We start from the raw sequence: 13171 nt of genomic DNA on the forward strand, positions 1-13171 counted from the left end.
AAAAACAAACACCAGGTAAACAAAACCACAAAAACAACCATTTTCAAATCCCTAAAAGAAAAAAAAGTTTGCTAAGGTGTGACTTACTTCTGTCGTACAAACTCATCTGTGACCAACTTCTTCACATCTCCAAAGAGGTCATGCCTCTCTCTGTGCCCAAACAGAGAGAGAGAGAGAGTGTTAGTATGGGAATACTGGTGGATCATTAATGTTCTTGGTTAACTCAAGGTCTGGGGGTATTCCAAGTAAAGGGATAAGTGACAAACCTGGTTAAGGTAACTCAGTAAGTGGTAAACCTCTTAATGGATTGTTTTGCTTAGAGAATGAAGTCAAAAAGGCTTTTCTATTAGGAGGTTTACCACTTCCTCTGAGGTAACTTACCCAGGTTAGTCACTAAACCACGCACTTGGAATACCCTCTGGAGTGCCACTAGTGAATAGACACAAGGCATGACCTTACCCAGGATCCACGCGCAGCTTCTTCATGAAGTTCCACACGAGAGCTGAAAAAGTCCAAAAGAATGAACACCACCACTCATAAAAAAAACAAAAAAAAAACACAAACCTTGTGGCATTTGCATCCATAACAGAGCATGAGAACTAAACAAACACAAACCTTGTGGCGCTCACATCCATCACAGAGCATGAAAACTAAACCAAAGTGCGGAAGTCACACTCCATTAAACGTAAACAAAAGCGCGGGAGAAGCTGACCTTCCTTGACGACTCCGCCCTTCATGAAGATGACGCTGAGGATGGTGAAGAGCAGGCCATATTTGGGGCTGGTGGGGACCCTGGGGACGTCACACGGCAGGTTCAGGCACATCAGGCAAGTTTCAACACATGCTTACTTCTTTCCATTACACGCTCATTACACACTGTGGACCTCCAAGCGTTTTAAGTCTCCTCCCATTTAAAAGGCCATTCAAGGTCACACTAGGGGTTTCCAAGGTAACAGTACAGTACACAAATTCGAAAAAGGAATTCTGGAAAGCATGCAAAAATATTTTTGATTAAACCTAAAGAATTGCAATGAGGCTGTGTGAACTGACATCAAAACCTCTGCATGTTTCTGCCATTATAGGACTATGGGCATTGAGACGTTCTACCAGACAGCTCCGTATACCTGTCCAAGTTCTTCAAGGGAACATCAATCCACTACACTGGCCTTTTAGGCACAAGCTGTAATATTAACAGCAAGAGGATGTGAAGTAGATACAGTAGTTAGGGTGGTCAGCAATGAATACGTGATCATAAATATAAATCTCCAGAGTTTCTGTTGTAGAGGTGACCCAAATACATGCAAATCTTTGATTTCTTTTCCACTTGATAAACGTCATAAGCGAGTGCTCAGGTGTCAGGTTGGGTTAGTCTGTCTGAAGAGTGAGGGACCCACTGATCTTTGATCATGTGGACGCCAAAGCACCCAGGGATCAAAACTCAAATGCAAGAGTTCCCTTACATTATTTAGGTAAACACCCATGTAAACAATCCACAGTGGGATCGGTAAACAACATTTGATGGTCTAATTTCTGGGTTGACCTACATGCTGACTGGCTCCTCAGGCAGAGACTCCAGCTTGTTGGTGAGGATGTACACATGACTTTTAGAATCGATCTCCACCAGCTTCAGTCCGAACACCTGGGTAGAGGAGGCAAAGCTATGTGAGCAATTATTCTCAATGACAAGACCGAGTCAAATTGTCACCAAATCCAGATTGCCCAATACAGGTTTCTCTTTGTTTCACACAGACGGTTGACAGCCATCTTCCTTTTCTGGTACTGTGTTAAAGATGGTCAACTTCTTGATTTTGGCAGTTTTATATAAATTGTTATTTCTAGAGCACGTTTATATCAACCTAAATTGAGCCAAAGTGCTGTGCAGACTGTCTGGGGGACTTCTACTTTTCGATAGACCTCCTAATGAGGCCTTTTAGTACACTTTGGTTACTTTGTGCAATTACCGGAGAAGACGACCATTAAAATAGACAGCCCACCTGCTCGAAAGTACGACAGACACGCTTCATGATATCCTGGTACATAGCTTTGTATTCTTTGATGACATGCTTTGCGATGTCTGGAAAATAGAGAGAGTAGGGACAAAAGTGAGGAGGAACACATGAAATGAAATCCAGTCTCGGAAACTATACGAGGGGTTATGAAGTACACCGTGAGGGAAACTATTTTGTGTTACTCTGTTCCAAACGACAGCATTATGAACTATAAACCCAAAAACACTAAGCTTACATAAATATCTTTGTTATAAAACACAAGCTGTCGGACACACCACATAAATCATGTGCTGTGACACATGTGAGCGATCACAATTCAAGCAGTTAAAAGAACAACGCAGAACAAAAAACATCCACTCAGGTTGACCACAGTTGACCAACTCTGACCCGTAGCCAATAATGGCCAGTTTGTTTCCAAAGTTATGCACAAGTACCAGTTCTGACAAGGGAATCTTCTCAAAATAAGAAAGATTAAATTAATTCAGACTGACCTGCTCTTCGTATGGGCACTTTCCTCTGGTCCTTTATGAGAACAAACTGGACAACCTCTGCTACCTTTAATTTAAAAAAGAAAAGACAAACTTTAGGTGTTGATATTAAATAGATGTGGCAAATCACCACATATAATAAGCCTAAATAACGCAGCGTTTTGTTTTGTATCCTGGTGCATAGAAGAACCAGCTGTAAGGAGTAAGGGCTCCTTTGGTCTTGACAATACGTATGCCTTGTTGTTACATTGTTATGTCATGACACTATCAGGAAATGCGGGCTTTATAAGGTGGACTACACAATCGGAATGAAAGCAAACATCCTTATGGCCGAAACACATCTGTGTTGACGTATCATTAATCGGGACGCACCTTGCGATCAATCTGGACCGGTGTAAAGCTCTCCCGCGCCCGTTGAACTTGAGTGGAAGTAAGCTGGGTGAAAGTCACATCATCCTCGTCATCCGATTCTACCGCTGCCTGTGAGCGCTGCAATTACGACACAAATAAACAAGTCAATCATAATTCGAAACATCGGCATGCACATACAAGTACAAGAGACAGGTAACATATTAAGGAAAACAGCCTGATATTTAAAAAAAAGTAGCAAGTCTTACACTTGGTGCTTTGTTTTGGGAGGCCGAGAGCCTCTTCCTCTGTGACATCGTGCCCAAACACCTTAAAAGAAAACAAGGGTTAACACATTTGCCTGAAGTCAGTCTTTTGGACACCATCTGATATATGTACATCTCGATTCTCCTGTGTTGTCTCATCGTGGACTCATTCGGTTATGTATGCAAACGTTAACGTTCTACCAACTTTGGCTATATGGCTTGAAAATGTGTGTTTAGTTAACGTAACTTACTTCCCTATCGCTAATGTTGGTGTCACGTAGCGTTAGCGACATCTGGTTAACTAAGAGCTCACTGGTAGCAATGTGTATTATCAACACCAACCCACAACATACCCCTTTAACTAAAACATACATCTAAATAAAATGGCAACGCGTCTGAAAATCAGTTTCCTAAAACTGGACACAATGGACAACCACTTACCAGTTATTTAGCTAGCTACATATGTCAGCTAGCTTCCCGCTTGATTCTGAAACGACGCGTAATAATGACGTAGACAAATAACCGCATCAAAGCTTTCAAAGAAGTGTTTGATTGTAGGGCACCAGCAAATATTTAGATTGAAAATGCTCATATACTTTGTATAGTTTAGCCCCTCTGCTTCACGGACTTAATTATAATGATTGGTAAAAAGGGGGAAAAAAATGTAGGCGACGCCCAAATTAAGCCTAAATCGTATGGACCCTATATACCATCAGTGACCCAAAATCGCTTTTATGTGCGCAAAAGTGGGACCAAAGATTTTAGAATAACTTTACTGACCAACTCAATCCTCTCTCTCTGAGCCGCTTACATTTCTCCATTATTTGCCTGTGTAGCCAAGCTACATGTGGGGAAACCACCAGATGTGTGGACCGTCCTTAACTGTTTTCATGCCTATTTTAATGCAAGGTAGTAATGCTACTGTGATTAACATGCGTTTCGTTAAACATGTGTTTGTAAGAACACATACACTGATACAAAAAGTCTCCTCAAAGGTAGGAATGTACAACACTGATGTGGACACGCCTCCTTCCCAACAAAACATGTCACTGCCAGTAAATCTCATCATCCAAGCACATGCACGCATATAAAGGACTTTACCCGTCGCTGTCCACCGTTGGAGATTACATGTGTGCTCGGATGCCATGGGACTCGTTTGGGAAGTCGCTGTAACTTCACTTTGTGTTTTGCTCGCCTGCGTACATTTAGTGGAGTTGCGCGCAGGGGCGACCAGGGATGTCAGATCCACTCAGGTAAGATCAGTCTTAACAGAAGGATTATAGAGCAGGTTGGAGGTAGCCTATAGAGGAGATGACAATAAAAGACAACATAGGAAGAGAAAATGATGAGCCTATTTATAGATAGCCCCGGTGTCAATGCTTCCAGGGACAGAAATATTTACAACAAATTTAAAACTTAATTATAAAAAAAAACTCGTAGTCAAAATACTTTGATATCTTTCAGAGAACAATTCAAGAAATTGTGAAAGCCTGGTCAGGTTTTCATGCATGTTTGTTTACATACAGTTATATAACCATCAGCCCTGCATTCCACTAATGCACTTCCTCCCTCAAACTCCCTCTCCTGTGTGTGTGTGTGTGTGTGTGTGAGTGTGTGCGTGTGTGTGATGAATGCCAATAGAACAGGTGTTGTCATACATTAACAGCATTGCTCACCTGTCAACAAATGCTGTCTTTCCAAGTATTTCAGAGGAGACAGAAAGAGGGGAAAGACTGTGTGTGAAGATAAACTTCTTATCTCTTATTTTCTCTCTGACCTTTTATCGTCTGTAATGTCCAAAATTCAGTGACAGTTTATAAAACTCTGGAATAAATAGCTTTTTTAGATGTGTCTGGACACTTGCACTTCTGAAATACATTGTATCCTAGTAAATGCATGACATGGTATCACATGTTTAACTTCAGCAGTTTCATTAAATGCACAGGTATAACATGTTTAACTCCAGCAGTTTTATTAAATGCACAGGTATCGCATGTTTACCTTCAGCAGTTTGATTTCTGGCGCAGCACTGACAGGTAACACCTTCTCCCATGCTCTCATGTGCAGCCACAACTGGAAGTCACAGACTTTCACGTGAAGAGTACAGTGGTGTCCAGATACGCGCGCACCACCGTCATCAGCACGGTGTTTAACCGGCTGCCACAGGCCACAGACGCTACCTTTGAAGTGGACCTGCCATCCACAGCCTTCATATCCAACTTTACCATGTAAGTAGTGGCCTGGCTGCCATCCTGGGTAGTGCACACAACTCTTGGCACATGCTTAGGCTTGCTGATGGAGATTAGTAGCCGTCTAATGAAAGATGTTCGCGTGAGTCGGCTGACTTTCTTTGGAATGTTTTTGTGAGCAAATGTCGGATTGACGGTCACTGTAATGGAAGCCATGTCTTAGGCCTGAAGCTCTTAATGTCTGTGAAAGGGACCTTTGTGCACTTGCACGCGCACACAGGCACACACACACACACACACACACACAATCACAATGATCATAGACTAGTGGTTCTCAAAGTTTGGGGCGTTGTGGTGGCGGGTGGGTGGGGTGGGGCGTGGGGGGTTGTAGGTGGAGTTACAGAAAGAGGCGTCACTCACACTTTCAGTTTTTTCTGTAGTCTTGCAGTCTTAATTTTTGCTTTCAAAGAAAACTGTGACATTTAGTTCCTGCGTTCCAGCAGAAACCACCATCTTATAGTGTTGCTTGTTGGGGAACTTTAGGGGTCTTCCTAATGTGAATTTACACCCACCATCTCTCCAGCACCTCCGGTGGAAAGGAATATGTGTCTCAGGTCAAGCAAAAACAGGCGGCCAAACAAATCTACGATGAAGCCAAGAAGAAAGGGAAAACGGCTGGACTGGTGGAGTCGAGGTGAGTGCCAGTATGACGGTGCCAGGGTATGACAAGTACTTCCATTCTTAGGGGTAGCAATGTAAAGAGAAAAGTCCAGGTTGGTTTTGTTGCCTGATTCATCCCATCTAATTTAACAATAAAATACCTTTACGTTTACGGTTCGAGGGGTTGAGGCACAGACAATCATTCTGATGAATAACACACACAGAAGACCTCTTCATTCATGTCCTATCTCTGTTGCTATGACATGACATGAGATCGGCATATGGATGCCAAATAAGGAATATCTTCAAATCATGCTCATTGTGTCCTTGTGATTGGTTATAGTCATTCTTGACACCGTGTCTAACTGACATTTAAGTTTAACAGCCTCTGAGACAGCAGCTTCTTTTAACCTTTGACCTAACCTTCAGGCTAAAACACATGCACATTCTCTCTCTCACACACACACACACACACACTTTCTACCACAACCTATGCTGGAGACTCAAAAGTTCCCTTTTGTCTCTTCCTCTGGTCCTACATCATTACCTGATAACATACAGGTATAAAAGATATCAGAAAAACAAATATGAAATATACTCCAACAGTTTCACACCAGTTCTTTTGTGAGAAATCCCTGAAGAGTGATCTGTGTGTGTGTGTGTGTTTTAAACTGCCCCTCAGGAAGGAGGTCCCTGGCAAATTCAGCATTGATGTCAGCGTGGCCCCAGGCGAGCGTCTCTCCTTCAAGCTCTCCTTTGAGCAGCTGCTCGTGCGGAGACTGGGCCGCTACGAGCTGGCCCTGGGCCTGAGACCGACCCAGCCGGTCCCGAACCTCACAGTGGAAGTGTCCATCACTGAGCGCACTGGGATCAGTTTTGTACGAGTGCTGCCTCTCAGGACCGGCCAGCACCTGTCCAATACCCTGGGAGGTGGGTTTTCTTTTCTTTCTTTTATTTGTTCACGTTTTTCAGACATGATGCAGTACTGTGGTGCTTGGATGCACTGTAGGTCACACATCAGTTGTTCTTGTGAAGTTAGATTCGTAGACCAGCTACATTTTAATATTAAAATCTGTAAAAATGCACTGATCAAAACAACCCCAAATAAAAGCAATAGCTTCAAATTCCAGAGCATGGCATCATGCAGGAGTGAGACGTGCTATTACACCTGACAATGTGTAGCGTTGAAGCCAGATGACCAGATTAACAGGAGTGAGACGTGCTATTACACCTACCTGACACTGTGTAGCGTTGAAGCCAGATGACCAGATTAACCCTTTATTGACCAAGATTAACCATTTCCCCACAGCAGAAACTGGATCCCCTTCCTCCACACTGGTGGAGCAGTGGTCGCAACAGAGAGCCCAAGTGCTCTACAGCCCCACCCTGGAGCAACAGACCAGCTCCTCACCCAAGGGCCTCGATGCAGACTTTGTCATCGAGTATGACGTCATTCTCACCGATCTGATTGGAGATGTGCAGGTGATGAGGAAGGCCGTGCGCCATCTTTTCTAATCAGTCCTTTCATGGCAGCAACAATGTTCATCTCTTTGTGCGTCACATTTATGCAACGTCACCTCATGGTTTAGTTGGTTGGTTGCTATGGAGATTACTCTTACCTTAGAGCACTTGCCTGAATACTTCTGCATCTGATGTGCGGGGCAATAGGACATAGGCAGGAGATGGTACAAAAGTGTCCCATTACTTTCTTTAATCTTAATTGCCCCAGTCTTAATGCAGTATTCGATAATATATTAAGGGGTCATTAATCAGTCTTATTCTATTCCTCCATATAACATAAATGCATGTATTTATTTTTAAACATGAAGGACATTTCAGGTAAAAGAAATCAAGGGATTCTGTGTCATTGTGAAATAATAGTGATAGTAGTGATTTTAACAGCTCTTACATGTGCTGAAGGATGTGCATGAGACATTGTTGTGATATTTTTAGAATGTTTGGTTTAATGTAGCTGAGGATTGACTCCGTCTTGCTTCTGGCACCATCTACTGGCCAGGTTGCAGAAAAACATTAATTGTTTAAAATATGAAGAATGCTCCCTGATGACGTTTATTGTTATAGATAATAGAATGTAGTTGCCTTCATGTATATTCAAATTGACCCTTTTAATATATAGGTATTACATCAAGGATGTTTCTGTTGCACGTACTTATATATTATTACACAAATATAAAACAAGCATTCTCAATCCTGTAGTCCCCCTCCCTCACTTCATGTCCATCGGCATAACTGCCTGAGCTTAGCATATATGAAGAGTATTAGAATAACACTGACTTTAATGAGGTGTGCTTGGAGCAGGGATATAGAGATGGAGTGCAGGATTTGATAGCTCTTGCTCTAAAGTGTTAAGTATTGAGTATTAACCAGAGTGAAACGTCGTGTCAGCAGGCGTGTGTTCCATCACTCTTGTGAGGACGCTGATCACATAGTTAAAGTCCTCCATTCTTGCAAAAAGTTGTGGATATTTTAGCTCAGCAGCCAATCAAATTACACCCCTCTTTCCTATTTGAGCTCAGCGGCCAATCAAATTGCACCTCTCTCTCCTGATCAACAGCTCGTCAAACCCTTTTTGTGTTTTCCTCTCAGGTGTATGATGGGTACTTCGTGCACTACTTTGCTCCCCGAGAACTGCCAGTCGTGCCGAAGGAGGTGATCTTCGTCATCGATGTAAGCGGCTCGATGGCCGGGGGCAAACTAGAGCAGACTAAAGAGGCCATGGATGCCATCCTGGGCGACCTGCGGAGCCACGACCACTTCAACATCATCACCTTCTCCTCGTCCGTGCACCCCTGGAAACACAACGCCACGGTTCCAGCCACAGCGGACAACATCCGGCAAGCCAGAGCTTTTGCAAAGAAGATACAGGTCCGGGGATGTAAGTCTGTCGGATCATCATCCCAGTAGCAAGCTCATATTTACTTATTTACAGTACGCATGTACACATTAGTGTCTGTAAATGTCATGTAATATAAACTTTGTACAGTCTTTACTCTTTACACTCATTGTACCATTGTAAGGATGTGGATATGTACCTCATCAGCATCAATATATGTACATTTACAGTAAGTAACCGTAAATGTACATATATTGATGCTGATGAGGTACATATCCACATGTAAGTAACTGTAAATGTACTGTAAATTATGGTATGTAACTGTAAATGTACTTTTGAAGTAGAGATATTGAAATGGTTTCCAAGGGTATAGGAATAAAGGGTTTATGCTATTTTTGTGTGACTCTCTCTCTACCCCATCATGGTCTGCTCCAGCCACAGACATCAACGCTGCCCTTGTGAAAGCGGGGACGCTCCTGCGCAACTCCTCCTCTCAGTGGGGTGTGCGTGGGGTCCCCATGGTGATCTTCCTCACCGATGGAGCGGCCAATCACGGCGTGACCCATAGGGAGACGATGCGGGGGAACGTGAGGGAGGCGCTGGGGTCCGCCGCACTGTTTGGGCTGGCTTTCGGCCGCGACGCCGACTACGACCTGCTCCGACAGCTCTCTCTGGAGAACAGGTAGCTGTTTCTTAGCTCACACTAGGACTGTGTATTGGCTAGGATCTTGCCATATGGTGCGTATCATGATACAGGGGTATATTTAATATATTGCGATACTGAAAGAAGGCGATGTATTGCACACATCTATCTATCTATCAGTCAATCAATCAATCAATCAATCAATCAATCAATCAATTAAACAGGGGTGTGGCTCGGAGGGTGTATTCGGATTCTAAAGCGAACCTCCAGCTTAAAGGCTTCTACGATGAGGTTGCCAACCCGCTTCTCTCCGACGTCCAGCTGAGCTACAGCGACGACCAGGCCTTCGACGTGACCCGCTCCCTCTTCCCCAATTACTTCCAAGGGTCCGAGCTGGTGGTGGCAGGCAGGGTGCATCCTGGGGCACGCGACCTTGGCGTGACTCTGAACGCCTTTGACACCAAGAAGCACCTGACTGTGGAAAACAACATCCCACTCTCTGGGGAAAGCTCCCCGGACCAGGAAGAAATATCCGGGTTTGTGCGTCGTCTGTGGGCGTACTTCACCATTAAAGAGCTGCTTCTGACCGCAGAGAACGCCAGCGACCCCTCCACTCGCGCCCTCCTGGAGCAGAACGCCACCCGCCTCTCTTTGAAGTATAACTTTGTCACGCCGGTCACCTCACTGGTGGTGGTCAAGCCTGACCTGGAGGAGGTGCCAACGGAGGAGAAGCCATCTCCTGACCCTACTGACAAGAAAGCCAAGAACAGTGAGTTGCATGGGTCTCTTTGGGATACACAATATATATATATTTATACACTGATATCTTCAGCACTTTTGTGGATATCCAGACAGAATTTTCTACTTACACTAAATGTTACTGGTGCAATCAGAGTCTGTGTTCTGATTTAATAATTCCAGAGATTGATAATCCAATAATTCCAGATATTATGATATTATACAAGTAACAAATGCCACAAAGCTTTGCTAAATACAGAGGCTGGTGTGATTGTGGGCAATTACCCAGTATTATGAAATGTGGATAGAATGATTGAGTATATATTAACAACATTTTGAACATATTTTCATTTGTGGCTCAATTATTTCAATTGGGTTTTTTTCCCCTTCAGTTTCAAAGATACTATTTTGAGATCTGGACAGACCACCAGATAGCATTATTAATGAACTAACTAACTGATTTAACTAACAAATTTACATCTGTAGATAAAAATGTATTTCACAATGTTAAGGGGGTCACGGGGAACTTCTAGCTGAATAGGCTTAGAATAACCCTACAGTTGATTTTGACCAGCTTGTTTCAGCAAAAGATAAATTCATTACAAGAGTGATCATCTCAAACAAATTTTGAAGGTTTTGATTTTTTTCTATTCCAGTTCCCCAAAGAGGTCATTCCAGAAAGGCCTTTGCCTCCTCAGGTATGTGAGAATAATGTCCATAACCCATTTGCCACATGTATGTCAGTTTCTCGTTTTTAATCCTCTTCTCAATCACTGGATCATTTTTCCAGCGGATGGCGACCCCCATTTCCAGGTGCACCTGCCAAAGCTGGAGAAGAACTTATGTTTCACCATCGACGGCCATGCAAGCGATGTGCTACGCCTGCTGGAAGACGCTGAAAACGGTACACCTTTTTCCTAGTGCGGTCTCCCATTGCACGACTAACATCCTACAGCAGGGGACAGCCATACAGCCATGGTCCAAATGTGGGTGGGAACCATTAGCATGTTGAGCGCATATGAAACTTTTTATAACTGGTTGTATTTTAACGCCCTGTGAAAATGCTATTCAAAGTAGTGGTGCAGGATCAAATAGAGAGAGCAAAGGTGAAGTGAGTAGTGGATTTAGAGAGAAAATCAGGCTTATCGGCGTTCGCACCGTACAGGACTCAGGAATTGAAATGATACTTTAGACTAGACTAGACTTTACACTTTGTCATGAATTGCTACGGTCCTTCCATTGAAAATGAATGAGTGAATGCTGAACTACAGGGAATTACCACCGCCCTCCCAGCCCCACTCAGCCTTGGCCTCCCATTGTGATTTTTGCTCAGGCATTACCGTGGACGGCCGTCTGATGTGGGCTCCTCCTGAGGTTGGCCACGAGGACCAGGAGCGCACTTACTTTGACCAGATTGTCGTGTCCAGGGGTGGACCCGAGGCTGTGGTAGTCACGTTGACGCTGGATTCGGTCAACATCTCCCAGCCGGGACGGCCAGACAGAACCCTCCTCACCGGCGCCGTGGGCTCCGTCCGCGGCCCAGATCTACAGGTCTCCATCGACGAGCAGTTCCGGTGCTGGGTGGAGCTGGGGCAGGGTGTGAGCTTCCTGGTTCTCTTTCATCATTACCAACACCCCGATTACATGCAGCTGGATCATCTGGGCTTCTACATCGCCAAGGGTGACGGCCTCTCTGTGGGGACTCAAGGTCTGCTAGGTGGGGAGATATTTACTCTTTCTGCCCTGGCAATGGCAGACTATTCACTTCACTTGTGAATACTATGTATATTAAAGCCCCCCACCATTTGGCAAATGCTTTTGTATAAAGCAACTTTCAAAACATTTGATAACAAAAATATAGAGTAATTACAACAGTGAGAAATTAAGAAATGATGTATAATGCAACAAAATGTGTAACCATTATTATTATTGTTTTTGTTGTTGTTGTTGTCATAATCATTTACTGAATACACAGTGAGCTAATGTCTGTTCCCCTCATGTAGGCCAGTTCCAACATGCTGATATTAAGATCACGGAGGAGACGGGAGGCCTGGGCACAGGTCTCAGACACAGGGGGCACAGGAGGGACAGCGCCACAGACGCTAGCACTCTGACCTTTGGGATGCTGCAGAGAGGCACCGCACAGGTTCCTGTGACCCTGAGGAGGAAGATGATGAAGGACACGGTGAGGAAACGCCACACGGGTCTCTGCTGGGAAGTGGGCAAAGACGACGTGGAGAAGATTCTTGCCAAGCCCTATCGGGCTTACATACGAGACACTGACGTCCTGTCTCATCACTCCACAAACTAAGCATGCTTGTGTGTGTGTGTGCCAATTTAAGTCGACGACACACTCTTTTTACACGGTGCATTGTTGGTCAAACACCAATATCACTCTTCAGTGGACCTAAGAATAAGTGTGGAGAAGGGGGCACAGTAAGGATACTGTACATTAGGTTTATAGAGAGCTTAACACTCTTGCACACTTAAACTAAGTGCCTGAATGCAAACATACAGTTGCGGAAGAGGATTGTGAAATGGTCACCCCAAAACCCAGAAATCATCCCAGGACGTGCAGTTCTACAGTTTACCCCGACTGCCATTTAAAATTGTCACTTGAGTTCCTTATTACATCATCAAATAGAACCTTCAGTTAGCAACATTCCAATCACACTAAGAACGAGAACAGAACTGAGGAGTGAGAGAACTCAACTGTGCTTATTATGGATTACAATAGTGTGTTCTCATAGCTTGGTACCCTCAGAGATACAAAGGGTCTGACTTCTAAAGGTGTCTAAAGGTCAAAGATATAAATTGTGATTATAAACTAATGCCTTGTATAAAGTAGGAGAGAGATTTTATTATAACTGGTTGTGTAACTCGAGACTTTACATTTCACACGTAAGCAAACTGTAATCAAAAGCACATACAGCTGAAATAAATGAACAATACATGAATAAATACAGAACCATAAGA

The 13171-nt window shown here is 43.8% G+C and overlaps 2 protein-coding genes across 6 annotated transcripts in view; one reads left to right on the forward strand and one right to left on the reverse strand.

Moving 5' to 3' along the window:
• The window catches only part of ndnl2 (necdin-like 2), a 6661-nt gene extending 2368 nt beyond the window's left edge, over positions 1-4293 (reverse strand). The window contains exons 1-9 of one of the 3 annotated variants that reach the window (XM_031566901.2): positions 4213-4293; positions 3115-3175; positions 2870-2986; positions 2501-2564; positions 1995-2074; positions 1545-1639; positions 713-792; positions 460-502; positions 88-150 (exon numbers count right to left, since the gene is read on the reverse strand). In XM_031566901.2, coding sequence (XP_031422761.1) covers positions 88-150; positions 460-502; positions 713-792; positions 1545-1639; positions 1995-2074; positions 2501-2564; positions 2870-2986; positions 3115-3162 — 590 coding nt within the window. In that variant the 5' untranslated portion in view covers positions 3163-3175; positions 4213-4293. Of the gene's footprint in view, positions 1-87; positions 151-459; positions 503-712; positions 793-1544; positions 1640-1994; positions 2075-2500; positions 2565-2869; positions 2987-3114; positions 3176-3362; positions 3522-3552; positions 3665-4212 lie in introns of those variants that run through there. The other 2 variants (XM_012827442.3, XM_031566900.2) reach the window with 2 other exon arrangements.
• itih6 (inter-alpha-trypsin inhibitor heavy chain family member 6) lies at positions 3978-13169 on the forward strand. 3 transcript variants are annotated; one of them, XR_004163613.2, is made up of 13 exons: positions 3978-4364; positions 5179-5339; positions 5884-5994; positions 6643-6890; positions 7270-7442; positions 8568-8856; positions 9250-9496; positions 9682-10226; positions 10852-10893; positions 10986-11099; positions 11529-11912; positions 12199-12735; positions 12817-13169. XR_004163613.2 is itself a non-coding variant. In XM_012827363.3 (12 exons), exons 1-12 carry the CDS (start codon positions 4257-4259, stop codon positions 12504-12506), a joined length of 2730 nt encoding a protein of 909 aa, XP_012682817.2. In that variant the 5' UTR covers positions 3978-4256; the 3' UTR covers positions 12507-13169. The 3 variants fall into 3 exon arrangements, 2 of the variants coding, with proteins under 2 accessions (XP_012682817.2, XP_031422757.1); XM_012827363.3 differs by having other exon boundaries at positions 12199-13169; XM_031566897.2 differs by having other exon boundaries at positions 7273-7442; positions 12199-13169.
• The last annotated feature ends 2 nt before the right edge of the window (positions 13170-13171 follow it).

This window comes from Clupea harengus, chromosome 4, assembly GCF_900700415.2.
Source record: "Clupea harengus chromosome 4, Ch_v2.0.2, whole genome shotgun sequence".
Lineage (NCBI taxonomy): Eukaryota > Metazoa > Chordata > Actinopteri > Clupeiformes > Clupeidae > Clupea > Clupea harengus.